Source organism: Rousettus aegyptiacus, unplaced genomic scaffold, assembly GCF_014176215.1.
Source record: "Rousettus aegyptiacus isolate mRouAeg1 unplaced genomic scaffold, mRouAeg1.p scaffold_m13_p_3, whole genome shotgun sequence".
Classification (NCBI taxonomy): domain Eukaryota; kingdom Metazoa; phylum Chordata; class Mammalia; order Chiroptera; family Pteropodidae; genus Rousettus; species Rousettus aegyptiacus.
Window position 1 is genome coordinate 48,036,561 of NW_023416306.1, and position 14,704 is coordinate 48,051,264.

A 14,704-nucleotide genomic window follows, 5' to 3' on the forward strand; every position below is an offset into this window, starting at 1 on the left:
ACTGGACACATGCAGTGGAAAGAAACGAGGTCGAGTTATGCACTGACGGTTCTAAACGCCAAAGTGCTTTGCCGTGAAAGTTTCTAACTGTTAAGACAAATAGAAGTGTGCAGCAGAGGAAGAATATCTACCACCAGATGGTACTATTTCCCCTGAAATGTCTGCCAGCACTCAAACCCACAAGATGAAATACTCTCCAGGACTCTTAGTCAGCTAGAGAGGAAAGTCATGATTATTATTAATTTCTCCTAAAGTTGAGCACTTGAAGCCCCAGAGGCGGGGGTTGAATGTGATCCTCTCTGTTCTTAGGCAATTCTGCAGGCTCCCTTGGCATGGATGACTTGAAGGATTCTGTTCTTCCCAATCAAACTCTCAGCAGAGAGTTTAAGACAGGGGTGTTTAGCCCCTTTGGCAGTCTGTGGAGGCTTCTGAACATCTTCTCAGCTTCATATTTTTAAATGCATGAAACAGAAATGCAGTCAGAATATTTAAGAAAATGTGAGATATAGTTATGTATGTGCTTCTTTACTAATGTAGTAAATGATGTTCAGGGGCAAGCCTCCTGCTCGTTGTAGTTTTGACATAGTAATGAGCAAAAATGATATTCCAGGACATCTGATCTCTGCAACAACTGTATGGTGATGTTAGTGGCCTGTAATCATATTTGATGAAACTGCTTAATTTTCATTAGAGGTTAGTAAAAATAAAGATTTTATGTTTCTAATATTTTATAGATATCCTCCCTCTTTCCCTCCCTCCTCACCCACCCACTTTTTATTTTACCCTTTCAGTTCATGGACCTCTTGAATTCTGTCCCCCAACCAACTGGAGATTAGAAAACCCCAGGTTAATAATCTTTGGTCCAATGACTGTTTGAGTCTGTTACACATTTTGCCAATTGAAGGAAGCAAAATTTCACTCAAGCTAGCCAGTCAGGCTCATATTAAAAAAGAAATGAATTCATCACAGAGAACTCACACTTCCTTTTCCTTCCCACTCCTCCCTGCTATGACTCTATCTCTGTCCCACCATTCTTCCTCTCCTGGTCCTTTCTTGTCACAGCCCTGAAGCACTGAGATTCCTTTACCACCTTCTCTTCCTGGAGTCGGTTCTCTGTTCTTTGGCAGTTGAAGCCAAACCCAGTCATTACCTGGCACCTTGTTGCTCCTCCCTACTTTATCCAAAGTCAAGATTAGCATCATGCAGTCCCAAATATACCACTCAGTCAGCTGTCCTTTGCTCTTCCTTCCCTGTCTTCTCTCTCCAAAGATGGAGGAGGAAAAGGGCAGATGTGATAATAGATGAAAGGTGGCAAAGTCGGACTGTCAGAGTAACAGAAAACAGGGTAGCTTTTGAATCCCTACATCATTCGATCTAAAACATCTCCTTCCCTTCCTCCCTGCCACCACCTTCTATCCTCTATCCTGCTTTATTTTCTTCATAGTTCTTATCTGAAATAATTTTTTTTGTATGTATTTACTTCATGATTATCTATTTCCCAATAAAATGCATGAGGGCAGGCTCATTTGTCTTTTCATTTCAACCTCCCTAGCACCCAGAACAGTGCTGGGTATGTAGTAGATGCTCCGCAGTGATATTTGTTAAAGGAATGAACCAGATTAGAATGGAATGGAAGTGCAAATAATTCTTGAATGTCAAAATTTCGGTCCTTTTTTTTTTTTTTTTACCATTGTATTTGATTGACTCTAGAAGTACAAAAACACCAACAGTGAATTCCACAGGGTGATTTCAAAGGAGTGGAATGGTCATCTGTAGAGAAGGTGACTTCCTAAGAGCTGGAGGAGGAAAATAGAGAATACGCTTTAGTTTGATGATTATAAACAATATGCATAAATATCTTAATTTTATGTGATGCAAATACACTTTTGCCTTTTTACATAGACTAGAGGATGTTTAATGAAAAGAAAGCTTTTCTTTTCTCTTTTTGAATTATGAAGAAAGAAATCCTGTATTTTATATTATTTCTTGCAAAATGCTTGTCATGGGTCATGGGTGAATTTTATTAAATATGAAATCAAATGCATATTATTTAATTATATATCTTATATGTAATAAGGATATATTTAGCAATATATTGCTAAATACTAGAGGCTGGGATAAATTATGTATATACACACATATTATCGTTTAACAGTACAAATGAAAACTGGTACTTTTATTATTAATAATTTCATTTCTTTGTAAATTGTTCTACTTTCTCATCATGCACAAGATGAGTAAGGACACTTAATCATTTTATCTTTGTTTGTGCATCCTGGCCCATGCAAATCAGGCTGTAATTTACTGAGACATTAAACTGCTGCTGGTGGGACTTTCCTAATCTCACAGGCAACATGGGTGACAGAAGACTGTAAGTGGGAAATTCACACCAGTTACATTTTCTAAGAAGCTGTGTGTGGGTGGGGAGGAATTCTGCAAACTGCATATTGGGGATCTGAGTCTCAGTTCCAGAGAACTGGACAAGCTATAAGAGACCCTGATGTCAGCAGTTGGAACCCGCAAGCAATCACCAAGGGCAAATGGCAGCACGGTAAACTTCATTTTCTTCATTGGACTAGCATACCAAGACCACGTGCCACTCCTCTAAAAGACATTTTAGGACCTTACTAATAATGTATTTTCTGACACAAGGGGAGTTGCAGGCTAAGCACAAATTAGGTTAATCTGGAGTATTAGAAAAATACTCCATTCTCATATCTAATCAAATTTTAAGATAAACTACACTATCTTTCTAATCGACCAATTTCTAGTTTCACACTGGCATATGAACTTGTTTTTATCAAATGTGTTAAGAACCTGAGGGTTGATCTGGGCAATTTTAAGCTGCCTTGAATGAAGAAATATGATGCTTAGAATGAGAGACATGACAGGTGAGGCAGACCACTTGGAAAGTTGTACTCAGTTTGGAATAGCACATTTTTTTAAGTGGATATACTCGAATTGGAACATATAAGCTGTGACAAGGATGCTGAGGACTCTGTGTGTGTATATGTATATACACATACATGCATACACATACACACACAAAAGACCTGGGGATGTTTAAACATGATATGAGCAGAGGTCATGGGGTGGGGCATTTGGCATGCTGCTGAAATCTTGATGTTGACAAGCAGAAGACTATACAGTCTGAACAGTATGTGTCAAGCAGAAGACTATACAGTCTGAACAGTATGCGTACGTAGTTGGTCTAGGACCAATAAGTGAAAGGGAAAGAACAGAAATTAGGTTCAATGAACAGAAGAATGTCCGAACAGTTGAAGAGGTTCAAAGAGAAAGAGATGTCATTAGGAGGGGTGAGTTCTCATTCACCAGAAGATAGGCTATAGCAACACTTTTCACAGATTTTGGGGAAAAGGCTCAAGCATTGGATGGCTAGCGGATGAGGTCAAAGTTCACCACATACTAGTCTAAGGATTGGTGATAGTCCATTATAAGATTTTTACTAAGGCCCTAGAAAAATATGGACAACATGGTTCATAAATCTTAATTTATTCTATAAAGGACTATTGTTTATCCTGATATCTTTTAACTTCTTACATCGTAAAGGTGAAATGTCATTTCTTTTATGAATTAATGATAATGATAGATAGTAGTAGGTTTCCAAACATACCTTACTACCCAAAATAAAAAGTTTGGCAGCCCTTTATTGTTTTGAAACATAATAATAAAAATTGAAATAAAAAAATCAAGGATCTACTTATTTTAGTGATCTTTAAGATTCCTTCCAATCCTGGGATGCTATGATTCTGGAAAGTAATTATTCAACATAATTATTTAGGAAATGAGATTGTCTTGATTTATCTCCCCAGTGATTTTAGAATAGTGTTAGCTTTTGTCAAGCCCTCCTTTGACTGGCCCATCCCTTTTATTCTCATCACTTGCTAGTTTTTCACTCTTTTACCATATCAGTGTATACCTCTAACCACTATAATTTGGATTTTGCATGGATTTGAAATAAAAATGAAATCATAGAAAATATGTCCTTTTTTTATTTGTCCTGTTTTGCTCAACATTAAAAAAGATTGATCCAGATTGCTATCGGTAGCTTATCTTTTGTGTCTGAATATAGCACACTTTATCTATTTCACTTTGATGGATACCTTTTCCAGTTTGTTTGCTATTTTTAATTGTGCTGCTCTGAACATCCTTATTTGTGTCCCCTCATGCAAAGAAAAACTGATGTAAGTTGAATATTTTACATGAAATACAACTTTTGTAAAAATCAAATATCTTTTCTGTGTACAATCACTGACTCAATCATTATTGCCCAGGAGGATCTCATGATGAAAATACTTACAATGTATTTATAAAACCAGGAAACAAACATCCAAGAGTATCATGTATATTGTATGAAGAGGTCATTTATCAACTTGCCAATTCCCGACCACTTAGATTATTTGCCTGAATTGCATCTCTTCATTTCTTTCTCTTTTAAACTTTATTTGGAAAAAAAAATACACATATATAAAAACACAGGGAACATAAATAGTATGGAGCTTAATGAATTAGTGACCACTTGGGTAACTACCACCTGGGTAAAGTGTAAAGTGACCACCTGGGTAACTATCATTTGAGTCAAGAAATACATTTCCAGCACCTTAATAGTCCCCACAAGTCCCTCCTGATCAAATTCCCCTCCCCACCATTTTTATGTTCATTGCTTCCTTGTTTTCCTTCACATCCACCACATAAGTATGCGTGTGCATTCCTCAACATTGTATCTTACCTTTTGCCACTTTTGACCTCTATAAAAATGAAATCACTGGAAATCGTTATGGACTGATCGTGTGTCCCCCTCAAAATTTGTATCTTGAAACCCTACTCTGCATATTACAATATAAGGAGTTGGGTCTTTTGGGAAGTAATTAAGATTAGATGAGGTCATAAGTGTGGAACCCTCATAAGTGAAATTAGTGCCCTTATAAGTCATGAGAGAGAATTTCCTTCCTCTCTGCTTTGCTCTTCACCACATGAGGATAGGAGAAGTAACCCAGAAGAGGGCTCTCAACATAACCCAGCTGTACTGGCAACCTTGAATTTCCACCTCCAGAACTGAGAGAAATAAATTTCTGTTATTTATAAGCCACCCAGTCTGTGGTAATTTGTTACAGCAGCGTAAATGGAGAAAGACAGGAGTCATTTTGTGCCTACCTTCCTTTGCCTAACATTAAAAATATATTTATCTATATTGTTTGTAGCTATATATTTTGTTGCTATGTGCTATACTATTGTATAGAAATTTCACAATTTATTTACCAAATTTACTTTGATGGCCATTTTTTTCTGGTCTTGCACTACTATGAATAATGTTGCTCTGGAAATTCTTCTACATGTCTCCTGATATGCCTGTGTGGATGCTTTCTAAGGTATATACCTAAGATTAAGTTTGCTAGATCAAGAGGAATGCATATCTAAGGCTTTACTAGTAGTACCAAACTATTTCCTGATATTAATATACAAATTTATACTCCTACCAATAATGCATGTGAGATCTCATTGCTCCACATTTTTACCAACATTTGACATTGTCAGACTTTTTAAATTTAGCCAATCTAGAGAATGTGCAGTGACATCTCACTGTGGCTTTGATTTTTATTCCCCTCTATATTAATGAAGGTGAGCACATTTTTACTTTGATTCCCTCATTAGTTAAAAACCTAGGTCCTTCACTCATGTTTTCTACTGAGTTCTCTTATTTTATGTAGAAATTCTTCATGTATTCTGGAAAAATGCACTTTGTTACTTATATGTATTGCAAATATCTTTTTTCTCTCCATGGTCTACATTCTCATCTTTTAGTGGTATCCTCTGATAAAAAAGTTTTGATTTTAATTTAGTTCAATTTATTAATATGTTCCTTCAACAGCACTCTAATATCTTCGTTCTCTGAAATTATGAAGATATCTCATGACATTATCTTCTGAGAAGTTTAGTGTTTTGCTTTCACATTTAGATCTTCAATCCCCTAGAGCTGATTTTTGAAGGAGGAATCAAGATCCATCCTTCCTTCCTTCCTTTTTCACTTAAGGATATTCAATTGTTACAGCACTCTTTATTTAAAAATGACTTTGCAATGGTTATTTACTTAAAAATTAAGTGATCATTTATGTATGAATCTGTATCTGGGTTTTCTATTCGTACCATTGTGGATTTGTCTATCCTTGCCCCAACGTCTCACTGTCTCCCTCTTCCTTCTCTCCCCAATACTTTCCTTCCCTCTTTCTTCAGGAGCGTTCTGGCTGCTCTTTGCCCTTGGCTTTGCACTGAATCTTCAATAATGAAAACAAAGATTATTTAGTTTTTTTTTTCTCTCCTCCTTCTTCTCACTGTTTTCTTCTAGGAAGTCTTTTCATCCTCATCTATTTTATAACAACATGCTGCTTATTTAATTCTTATTACTTTCTTTTAGGTTCAGACTTGAATTATAAAAGAATTACCGTCTTGTATTTTCTGACTAAAATTTTTTTTCTACAAAATTTAATAGGGTGGAAAAGAGACTAGAGATGAACTATCCTTAATATTTTAATATCTCATTTACAATGACCTCAATGGGTCATTCATGCTAATTTTACACTTCATGTGGTTTTAAACAAGATGACATAAAACGGCCGAGTGCCAGAGTGCCACTGTGTCCTCACCCTTATCATACCTATGTCAGCTTCTCTGCAGGTCCCAGTCACTTTCTTCTCTTCTCCCAATCCTTCGTCCTCTCCTTGGAATGTTTGCCCTCATCTAGCTGTAAAATATATTTTACAGATGTTCTTCCCATTTTAACAGTTAAAGCCCTTTAACATCTGCTCACTCTTGTGAATTATTCGAACGAGACTTCTCCATGCACCATCAACCACCTGCTCCAGAATTGCCACAGAACAACTGGATTTGAAAATTTTAACCAGAAAATAAACTACTCAATGATTAATAGAAGTTTCATAGTTTTTCAGGAAATGAATGTCAGGCTCAACCAAATGCTTGCAACCGAGGATAAATTTATGGCAAGTGTGCTGGTGAATAGAGCTAACTAAGCTCAAAGCCTGTATGAAAAGCCTTTAGCTTTAAATTGCATTTGATTGTTGGTAATCAGAGCCCTGATGAAGCAGCTTAAACCAATGAGGGGTGTATTTTTTGATATACAAAAAAAAGATTCAGAGGTAGGCAATACAAGACTTGCATGGCAGCCTACTGCCACCAGGAATTCATGCATCTTTCTTTTTTACACCTCACCGTCTGGGTCATGGCTTGTATCCTCAAGGTTGGTACTTCATCATCCAAGGTAGCTTCCAGAAGACAGTCACTCTTCCTGTGGTTTAGCAAAGCCTGAATGAAGTGACAAGTTACTTTAAGTCCCAGAATGGGAGGATGACAAGGCTTTGCCATTAACGGCAAGAAGAGAGGGGAGGAGGTGATGGAAACTTCTCTTGACAGAGCAGAGGTTTCATGTTAATGGATGCCCATATTCCTGTATAGATCACTGGATTACTAGTAGGTAAAAAGGATTTTGATTCATGTTTCAAAATTGCTCTCTGGAGAAGATATGAACCAGCAATCTATGAACATGCCTACCTCACCGTCCGCCCCTCCTTGACAATGCTTGGCCTCCTCTCTCTCGGCACCCAGTGTATGCATGCTCTCTCTTCTAAGTTTTCTATCAATCCTCAGTTTCAAGTATTGCACTAAAATCTGTATCGCAAATAAAGCTCATAAGTCTCCCAATGATATTTCTATTTATACACTTATCGAAGACATCTCAAATGGATTATTGTAGTTGTTTTATATCATTTCCAATTTGGGATTAAAACAGTACTTCATTGCTTTATTTTATTTTATTACTAGTAAGCTTGGATTTTTTTTCATATTTTTTTGACTTTTCTATATCCGAGAATTTTTGTTCATGTTCTTTTCATGTTAAAAAATTGGAGCATTAAGAGGTTTCATTTTCAATTTATAGTTATCAGCCCATTGTCTATATTTATAACAAACTGATCTCCTAATTCACTACTTAATTCTTCAGCTATATCTGTCCTATTATTTATCCCATCTGCCATACTCTATTAAAAAAAATCCTAGTTTTCACCTAGTTCTTTCTTGATTTCCTGTTCTATGTATCTAATATCCTTTATCACAGACTTCTTTCACATTCATTTGAATTCTTGTTCTAGTCATCCTGCTTTGGATGGAATCTGAAGGGCTTGTCTGGGTGAGTTCAGATGAGTCTGAGGAAAGGAGAGGAGAAGGATGAGACCCATGGCAGAACTCCGGGCGTCAGAACACAACAGATGATTTTTGCCGTTTGCTGCCATCTTACCAGACAACTCCTCTGGCCAGGAATGCTTCTTTAAAAAGTTAGAGAGAAGTGGCACTGGGGGAGGAAACCCCCTGCCTGGGTTGTAAGCAGTAGCTCTGGGATTGGAGTAGAAGAGAAGTTCAGTCCTATGCCACCTTTCATTCAGCGTCCTACCCTGAAAGCCTTTGATGTCTATGTCCCTATTATAGTGGCAGAGGAAATTTAAAGGATTGGTCACTAAATTCTCTGTAACCTGGAGGAGAGGCAAGTGCAGAATTTAACAATCCTTTCTCCAACTTCTCTTCCACCATTGCCTCAGGTCACTCTTCCAGCTATAATCACCCGCCTGTCCTACCACCAGACAAGACAACCTTCAGTCACTTTAGGGGCTCATATTTTTTATCTCTAGGTTCTAGAATCCATGTATCTTCATGGTTCTAGAGTTTCTCTAGGGTTGATTTTGGAGGAGGGTACTTGGTCATTATATTAGTTTCCTAAGGCTGATTAAGAAATTATCACAAACTTGGTGGCTTAAAACAACAGAAATGTATTCTCTCACAGTTCTAGAACAGAGAATTCTAAAAGAAAGCTGCTAGCAGGAGTGGTGCCTTCTGAAGGCTCTGAAGGAGAATCACCCCACCCTCTCTCCCAGTTTCCGGGTGACCTCTGGCAGTCCCTGCAGTCCAGGTCTTGCACCACTCCAATCTCTGTCCCATCTTCACACTGCCTTTTCCCCTGTGTGCGTCCTCTCTTTTTCTTATAAGGATACTTACCATTGGATTTAGGGCCCACTCAAGTAATCCAGGAAGATCTCACCTAGAGATCCCTAACTTCATCCACAAAGACCCTTTTTCCAAATAAGGTCACACTCACAGTTTCTGGATAGACATATCTTTTGCAGGATCAACATTCAACGCACTATGGTCATCTTGGCAGGAACTAGACTCTCCGAGGTAGCTGGTTCACCTGTATCTATTTTCATCAACTCATCCCAGCAGGGCATTTGTGCTGCTCTGACATCACCTGGCTCTCCTGTAAAACATGTGTTTTTGAGCTCAGAGGTCAAATTCCTCCATTATACAGCAAAAGGTCCCTCTTTCTCAAGTCTTCAGGAGATAATAAGAATTCTTGTTAAGGAGATATTTCTCCGTCTGGCTTGGAGGAAAGCCATGCATTTGTCCCAGGCCCCTTGACCTTCTCTTTCCTTTGTCAACCTTAATAGGGACTTAACAGACATGCCTAGCAGGGCCAGACTATATAAAAATCTATAAATCATTAACCATAGCTATATTAAACAATAAGAATCAATTCCCACACTTGCCTTCAAAGCATGCTAGGCTTCAGAAGTGACCTGAAAGTGACAGTCTGCAGCTGGGTCTGTGATCAGTCAGGGCCTCAGAGTTTACAAATCGTCTGACCCTCAGGAGAAAGCTCCTGGGCTTAACCTTAGCACAATGATTCATCAGGAGTGGAGAAGGCCATTCTTTAACATGGAGAAGGGATGAAGGCCCAGAAAGAGTTTAACAGGGAATTAGCAATAGCCAAGATCCTGAAATAATTGGGCTTTGAAAATCCCAAGTTTTGCTTCTCTAAATGACCCTGGATTGAATTATGCCTATTGATCTTCCTGAGCTTTTGCAGCCTCTAAATGATGGGCCTTTTACCACACTCCATGACTGAAGGGCACACAACTGTGAGAATAGCTCATTTCATTTTTTTCGATTATACAAAAGAGGCTGTGGCCCAAGCCCTATAGGCACCCATCTCAATACATAAATATGCCAATTAAGCTAAATGGAAATCCCGCAGGTTAAAAGTGCCTCACAAAAAAAGGAGGCTTTTTTCCAAAGCCAGAAAGTTTATCCACAGAAGAAATACCAAATCAACAAGAGTGGGTTTATGCCAAACCATTAAGGTAAAAAAAAAAAAAAAAAAAAGTCAAGAATTACGGGATCCAAAATGAAAAAAAAAAAAAAACAACATTTTTCCCCCAAAGCAGAGAAAAAATACCTTTAAGTTGTGAATTCAAAAATCTGAGCAGCTATTGTTACTAAATTTGTATTTATTATATTTTATCAGCAGTGGTTGGTTGGGGGGTGGGGGTGGGAGGGGGTTGGGAAGGGGAGGAAACCAGTCTTGGAACTGAACTGACACCGAGTGTCTCAGGTGGTCACCAAATGCCACAATAGAAAAGTGTGAGCAAACCAGAGCCAGATATGCTATAGTCTTACTACTCAAAGTACGGTCTATCATACAGGTGCCCAGCAGCCTAAGATTCAGTGCCATCTAGGGACTTGTTACAAAAAGAGAATCTCAAGCCTCTCCCAGGTTAATGTAGGAAGGATCTTCATTTTGGCAAGTTCCCCAGGGGATTCTCACACGCATTTAAGTTTAAGAAACCTTAATCTGTAGTAAATGGCCAGTCTGATGGTCAATATATACTCTGCAAAGTTTAGGCTATTTCTGACTAACCAACAGCACTCATAGAGTGGGGCTCTAGATCCAGATAATGGGCTGAGAGGAACAGATAAATTGATTTTCATCCAGCCTTAGTCAATGTGAGCATAAGAATTCCAGGAGATGTTCCTCAACAGATTGACATTCGTAGACTCACATTTATACATCTCCAAATCCTTCCTGATCAACTTCCAACCACAGCTGGTATTCCTGGGTCTTTTCTGACAGACACCTTATTACAAATTTGATACAACTGGAAGGCACTCAAAGTTTGGCAATTTAGAGAGACACAGATGGCAACAGGTGAAATGATTTTTACCTAATGCTCTTTAAAGCTGTGAGGTTTTATTTTGGCTGAAAATATTGTATAATCCTTTCAATTTTTCTCCCACCACTATTTTTTTTTTAAAGATACAACAGACCCAAAATGTCAACATTATCAAAACCATTTAATCAAACTCCAAGTAACTTCATTCACTCACTCACCCATTCTCTAAGCCATTGATTCAGTGATTATTTATTAATCATCTCCTTGGCATAAATCCATTGCCCTTGAATTGCTGCCCCTCTACTTCCTTTTCCTGCCAAACTTTACAAATAGTCAGTAGTTATTGCCTTTATTTCCTTGCTCTGTTTCTCTGTCATCCCTCTCTATCCCCATTTCTCTGCAGAAACAAGTCTTGAAATTCCCCTGTATCTTTTTGCCAAATTCAAGACAGAGACTCTTGAATGTCCATTAGGAAATAGGAATTGAGAATAACACTATAAGGGTTCCATCATATTGCATTCTATTTGCTCTCTTAACCCCGTGACTTCTCCATTTGCTGCCTCTGTTTCCTCTAATTGTTCATCTTCTTCAAGTAAAAACAATAATTACACATTTTAAAATTTGCCATCTTACATGGATAAGAGCTACTACTTCTGAGTAGATATGGTGTGGAGCAGGCACTGTGTTTGATATTTAACTTTCATTTTCAGTTAAACTCACAACATACCATCAAGTGCTCATTCCATTTTTAAAGATAAAAAATTCAAGGCTTAAAGAAGTTAACTTACTAAAGGTTACAGAGTTGGTTAGTGAGGAGCCAATGACATCCAAAATATGGCTAGCAAGAATCTGCTGCCCTCTAGAGAAATCCAGAGTAATGGGAGCTGACCAAACCCTTAAGACAACAGGGGTCCTCCTGCTGGAGCACTTAGTGGAGAGGACTGGAGGGAGCTTGCGCTGCAGGTGGAGTAAAACAGAAGCCATTCTTGGAACTGCTGAGCTGATGGAGTTAAACTGGGAAGGAGAGCTGCTTCATGGAAGCTGATGCTGAGATAAAAAAGTCAATAGTGTTGATTGGAAGAAGCTTGGGTCCAGAGACAAAGTCTTTCTTTTTTATTCTATAAGCCCCCTGACCCCAAATTATTTTTTTTCTAGTAGCTATTATTACAATTTGGTTCAGTCCAGTGGACACCACTGTGGGCATTTTCTGTGCCTGATGCTGTCTACAGATAAAACAGGTAGAATCGCATTGGTTTAAGTGCTCAAGAATTGGTATCAGAGAGATGTGGATTCCAAGCCACACTCTAGCACACATTTGCTATGTGGCTTTAAGTTACATATCTCTCTGAGCCTCAGTTTTCTCATCTATAAATAGAGATAATAATAATGCCTAGTTATTCAATTGATGTGATGTCTAAAGAGATCATGCACTTGAAGCACTTACTACATAGAAAACCTCTGGGAAATGTTTAATAGGCTGGAGACTGGGGAGGGAGGGGAATAAGACATAGTCTTTGCCTTAAGGGATTATAATGGGGGAGAGGGAGGGAACAGACCTTGAACTGGGTCATTTACCCCTTCAGCCATATTTGTCTCATGGGATTCTCATGGGGAAGCATTTGCGGAATAAACATATGAGATAACAGAGTCTTTATGACACAGAACAGAATGATTAAAAAAAAAAGGACGAAAACTGTAGATAGCAGATTCTAGCTCATCATAAGTAATAACTTTCTAATGCTAAACATTCCTTCATGACTCTGAAGAAATTTCCCAACATTGGGATTATATAAGACAAGGATGCATAGCCCCCAGTAGGAAGTGCTGTCAAAAGGCCTTTCTCGAGGAATGAGTGACTGAATTTATGTTGTTGTCCTCCTACGCATCTGCCTGACCTTTATGTCTGCGAGACTCAAGGTTAGGGCATTCCCCTCTTCTTCCTCTTTTCTTTCATCCACCCCCACTGACCACTCTGCCACTTCTCTCTTTGTCTGAGGTTTTTCTTCTGAGCTCCAGACATGTGTATCCTATTGCTGACTGAACTTGGATGGCTCCAATTCCCCAAGCCCCAAAAGGAACCTATGACCTTCCCCCTGGTCCCCCTCCAATCTGTGAGCAAGGGTTCAAAGGCATTTCGCAGGCATGTCACTTTCAAAGGACTTCCCTGCTGGGTTCTAAGGGAAAAGTGAGAGAAGGTGCTGTCAGTAGAGGGGGATGTCAGATAAGAAAAGAACCTCATAGGCTCAGTCGACATATTTTAAAATCCTTATTTTTTCCTTAACTCAAAAAATAATTTTTTTTAATTTGCTATTTTTTTGAGCTCTTCAAAATTAATGTTGTTTTATAATTTCTGACAAGATATTTTCTATAGTTGGGTGGGTTCTGTTAACTTGCCTTATGTAAGTGAAGTAATTTTTGCATCTGGGGTTTTAAAGTATACAATTCCAACACACACATTTAGGTCTGCTTTTCCCCTGCTACCCACTGCACATACCGGCCACCCCACAAAGTCCAGTTGGGTGTGCAGAGTCCAAACAAGACAACCAGAGAGGCATATCTGAAGAAGAAGACACATGTCATGGGCCAGAGCCTCAGAGTTAGCAAGATGCTCACCTTGGTTATGTATATCACTGCCTCTCCCTGTAAGAGGCAGTCCCTTAGAGAGGCACAGTGACCCAGACCAGCAAATGTATGGTCAGCCCTACCATTTTGGCTCCATTTTGTCCCCTTCCTTATATTTCTTTGTTATTCTACCTAATTATAGTTTATACTATGTCAACATACACAATTTATCCTTGGAAAAGAATTTAAATTCTTTTGGAAGGGAAGATGAATAAACAGATGAGTGGCTAGATAGATAGACAGACAGACAGATGGATACTCTTTACTAGCCTCCTGGGAAAAGCGCTATTGATAAATCCTTACTATTTCCATTGATTCCACTTACAATTTTTCTCTTTTCTTCTGCTAATTCAACTTCTCTTTGCACTCATTCACCTCTCCTGCCCACTGAGTCCCATACCTTCTCCTTTCCTCATCTCTGGGCAAGGATAGGGTTTGGAATAACTGCAGACTTAGCACTATTTGAACTCTCCAGAAGAAAAAAGCCCCTTGAATGTGTTCCAGAAATGCTAGGCCAGTATTATTCTCACTGGCAACTTTCCCACTGGCAACTTTCCCACTCTTGTTGCATTCTCTTGTCTACCCCTGGTTTTCATCCTGGAGAACTCACCTCCACCTTGACCTGTCCAGGATAGCCCAAGTCTGGTTTTCTCCAGGAATTTAGATTGATTTTCACTTGAGGCATTTGGGTACAACTGTAACAAGATGAAGAGGAATTCTAGAATTAGGGGAATCTCGAGAAGTGTTAGGAAAAAAAAAAATTCCAAGTGCTAGTTTCTGGCGAAAAGGGTCATATGCTAGCAGCTTTCCATAGTGCAGGAATAAAGTGATAATGCCTGTGCCCACACACAAACACAGTCAGTTTTGCCATGCCACTAACCCTTACAGGTTCCCACACTTGTATTCCCAAGGGGGAGGATCAGTCTTTTCAACAATTCAGTTCTCACTTTCTCATCCGGACAATGGCTCCATACAGGAGTGCCTGTGAAACAAAGCCTACTGAACCAGTTTAATAGTGGAGCTTCATCACACTCTATGCAAGAGACTTTCAT

General features: G+C 38.7%; 1 protein-coding gene across 1 annotated transcript in view; it reads right to left on the reverse strand.

The window, feature by feature from the left end:
- Window positions 1–790: 790 nt before the first annotated feature.
- LOC107507277 (histone-arginine methyltransferase CARM1) overlaps window positions 791–14,704 on the reverse strand; it is a 223,924-nt gene continuing 210,010 nt past the window's right edge. The window contains exons 13-16 of the mRNA XM_036239518.1: window positions 14,263–14,347; window positions 7,246–7,338; window positions 4,322–6,760; window positions 791–1,796 (exon numbers count right to left, since the gene is read on the reverse strand). Coding sequence (XP_036095411.1) covers window positions 6,701–6,760; window positions 7,246–7,338; window positions 14,263–14,347 — 238 coding nt within the window. The 3' untranslated portion in view covers window positions 791–1,796; window positions 4,322–6,700. The remainder of the gene's footprint in view (window positions 1,797–4,321; window positions 6,761–7,245; window positions 7,339–14,262; window positions 14,348–14,704) is intronic.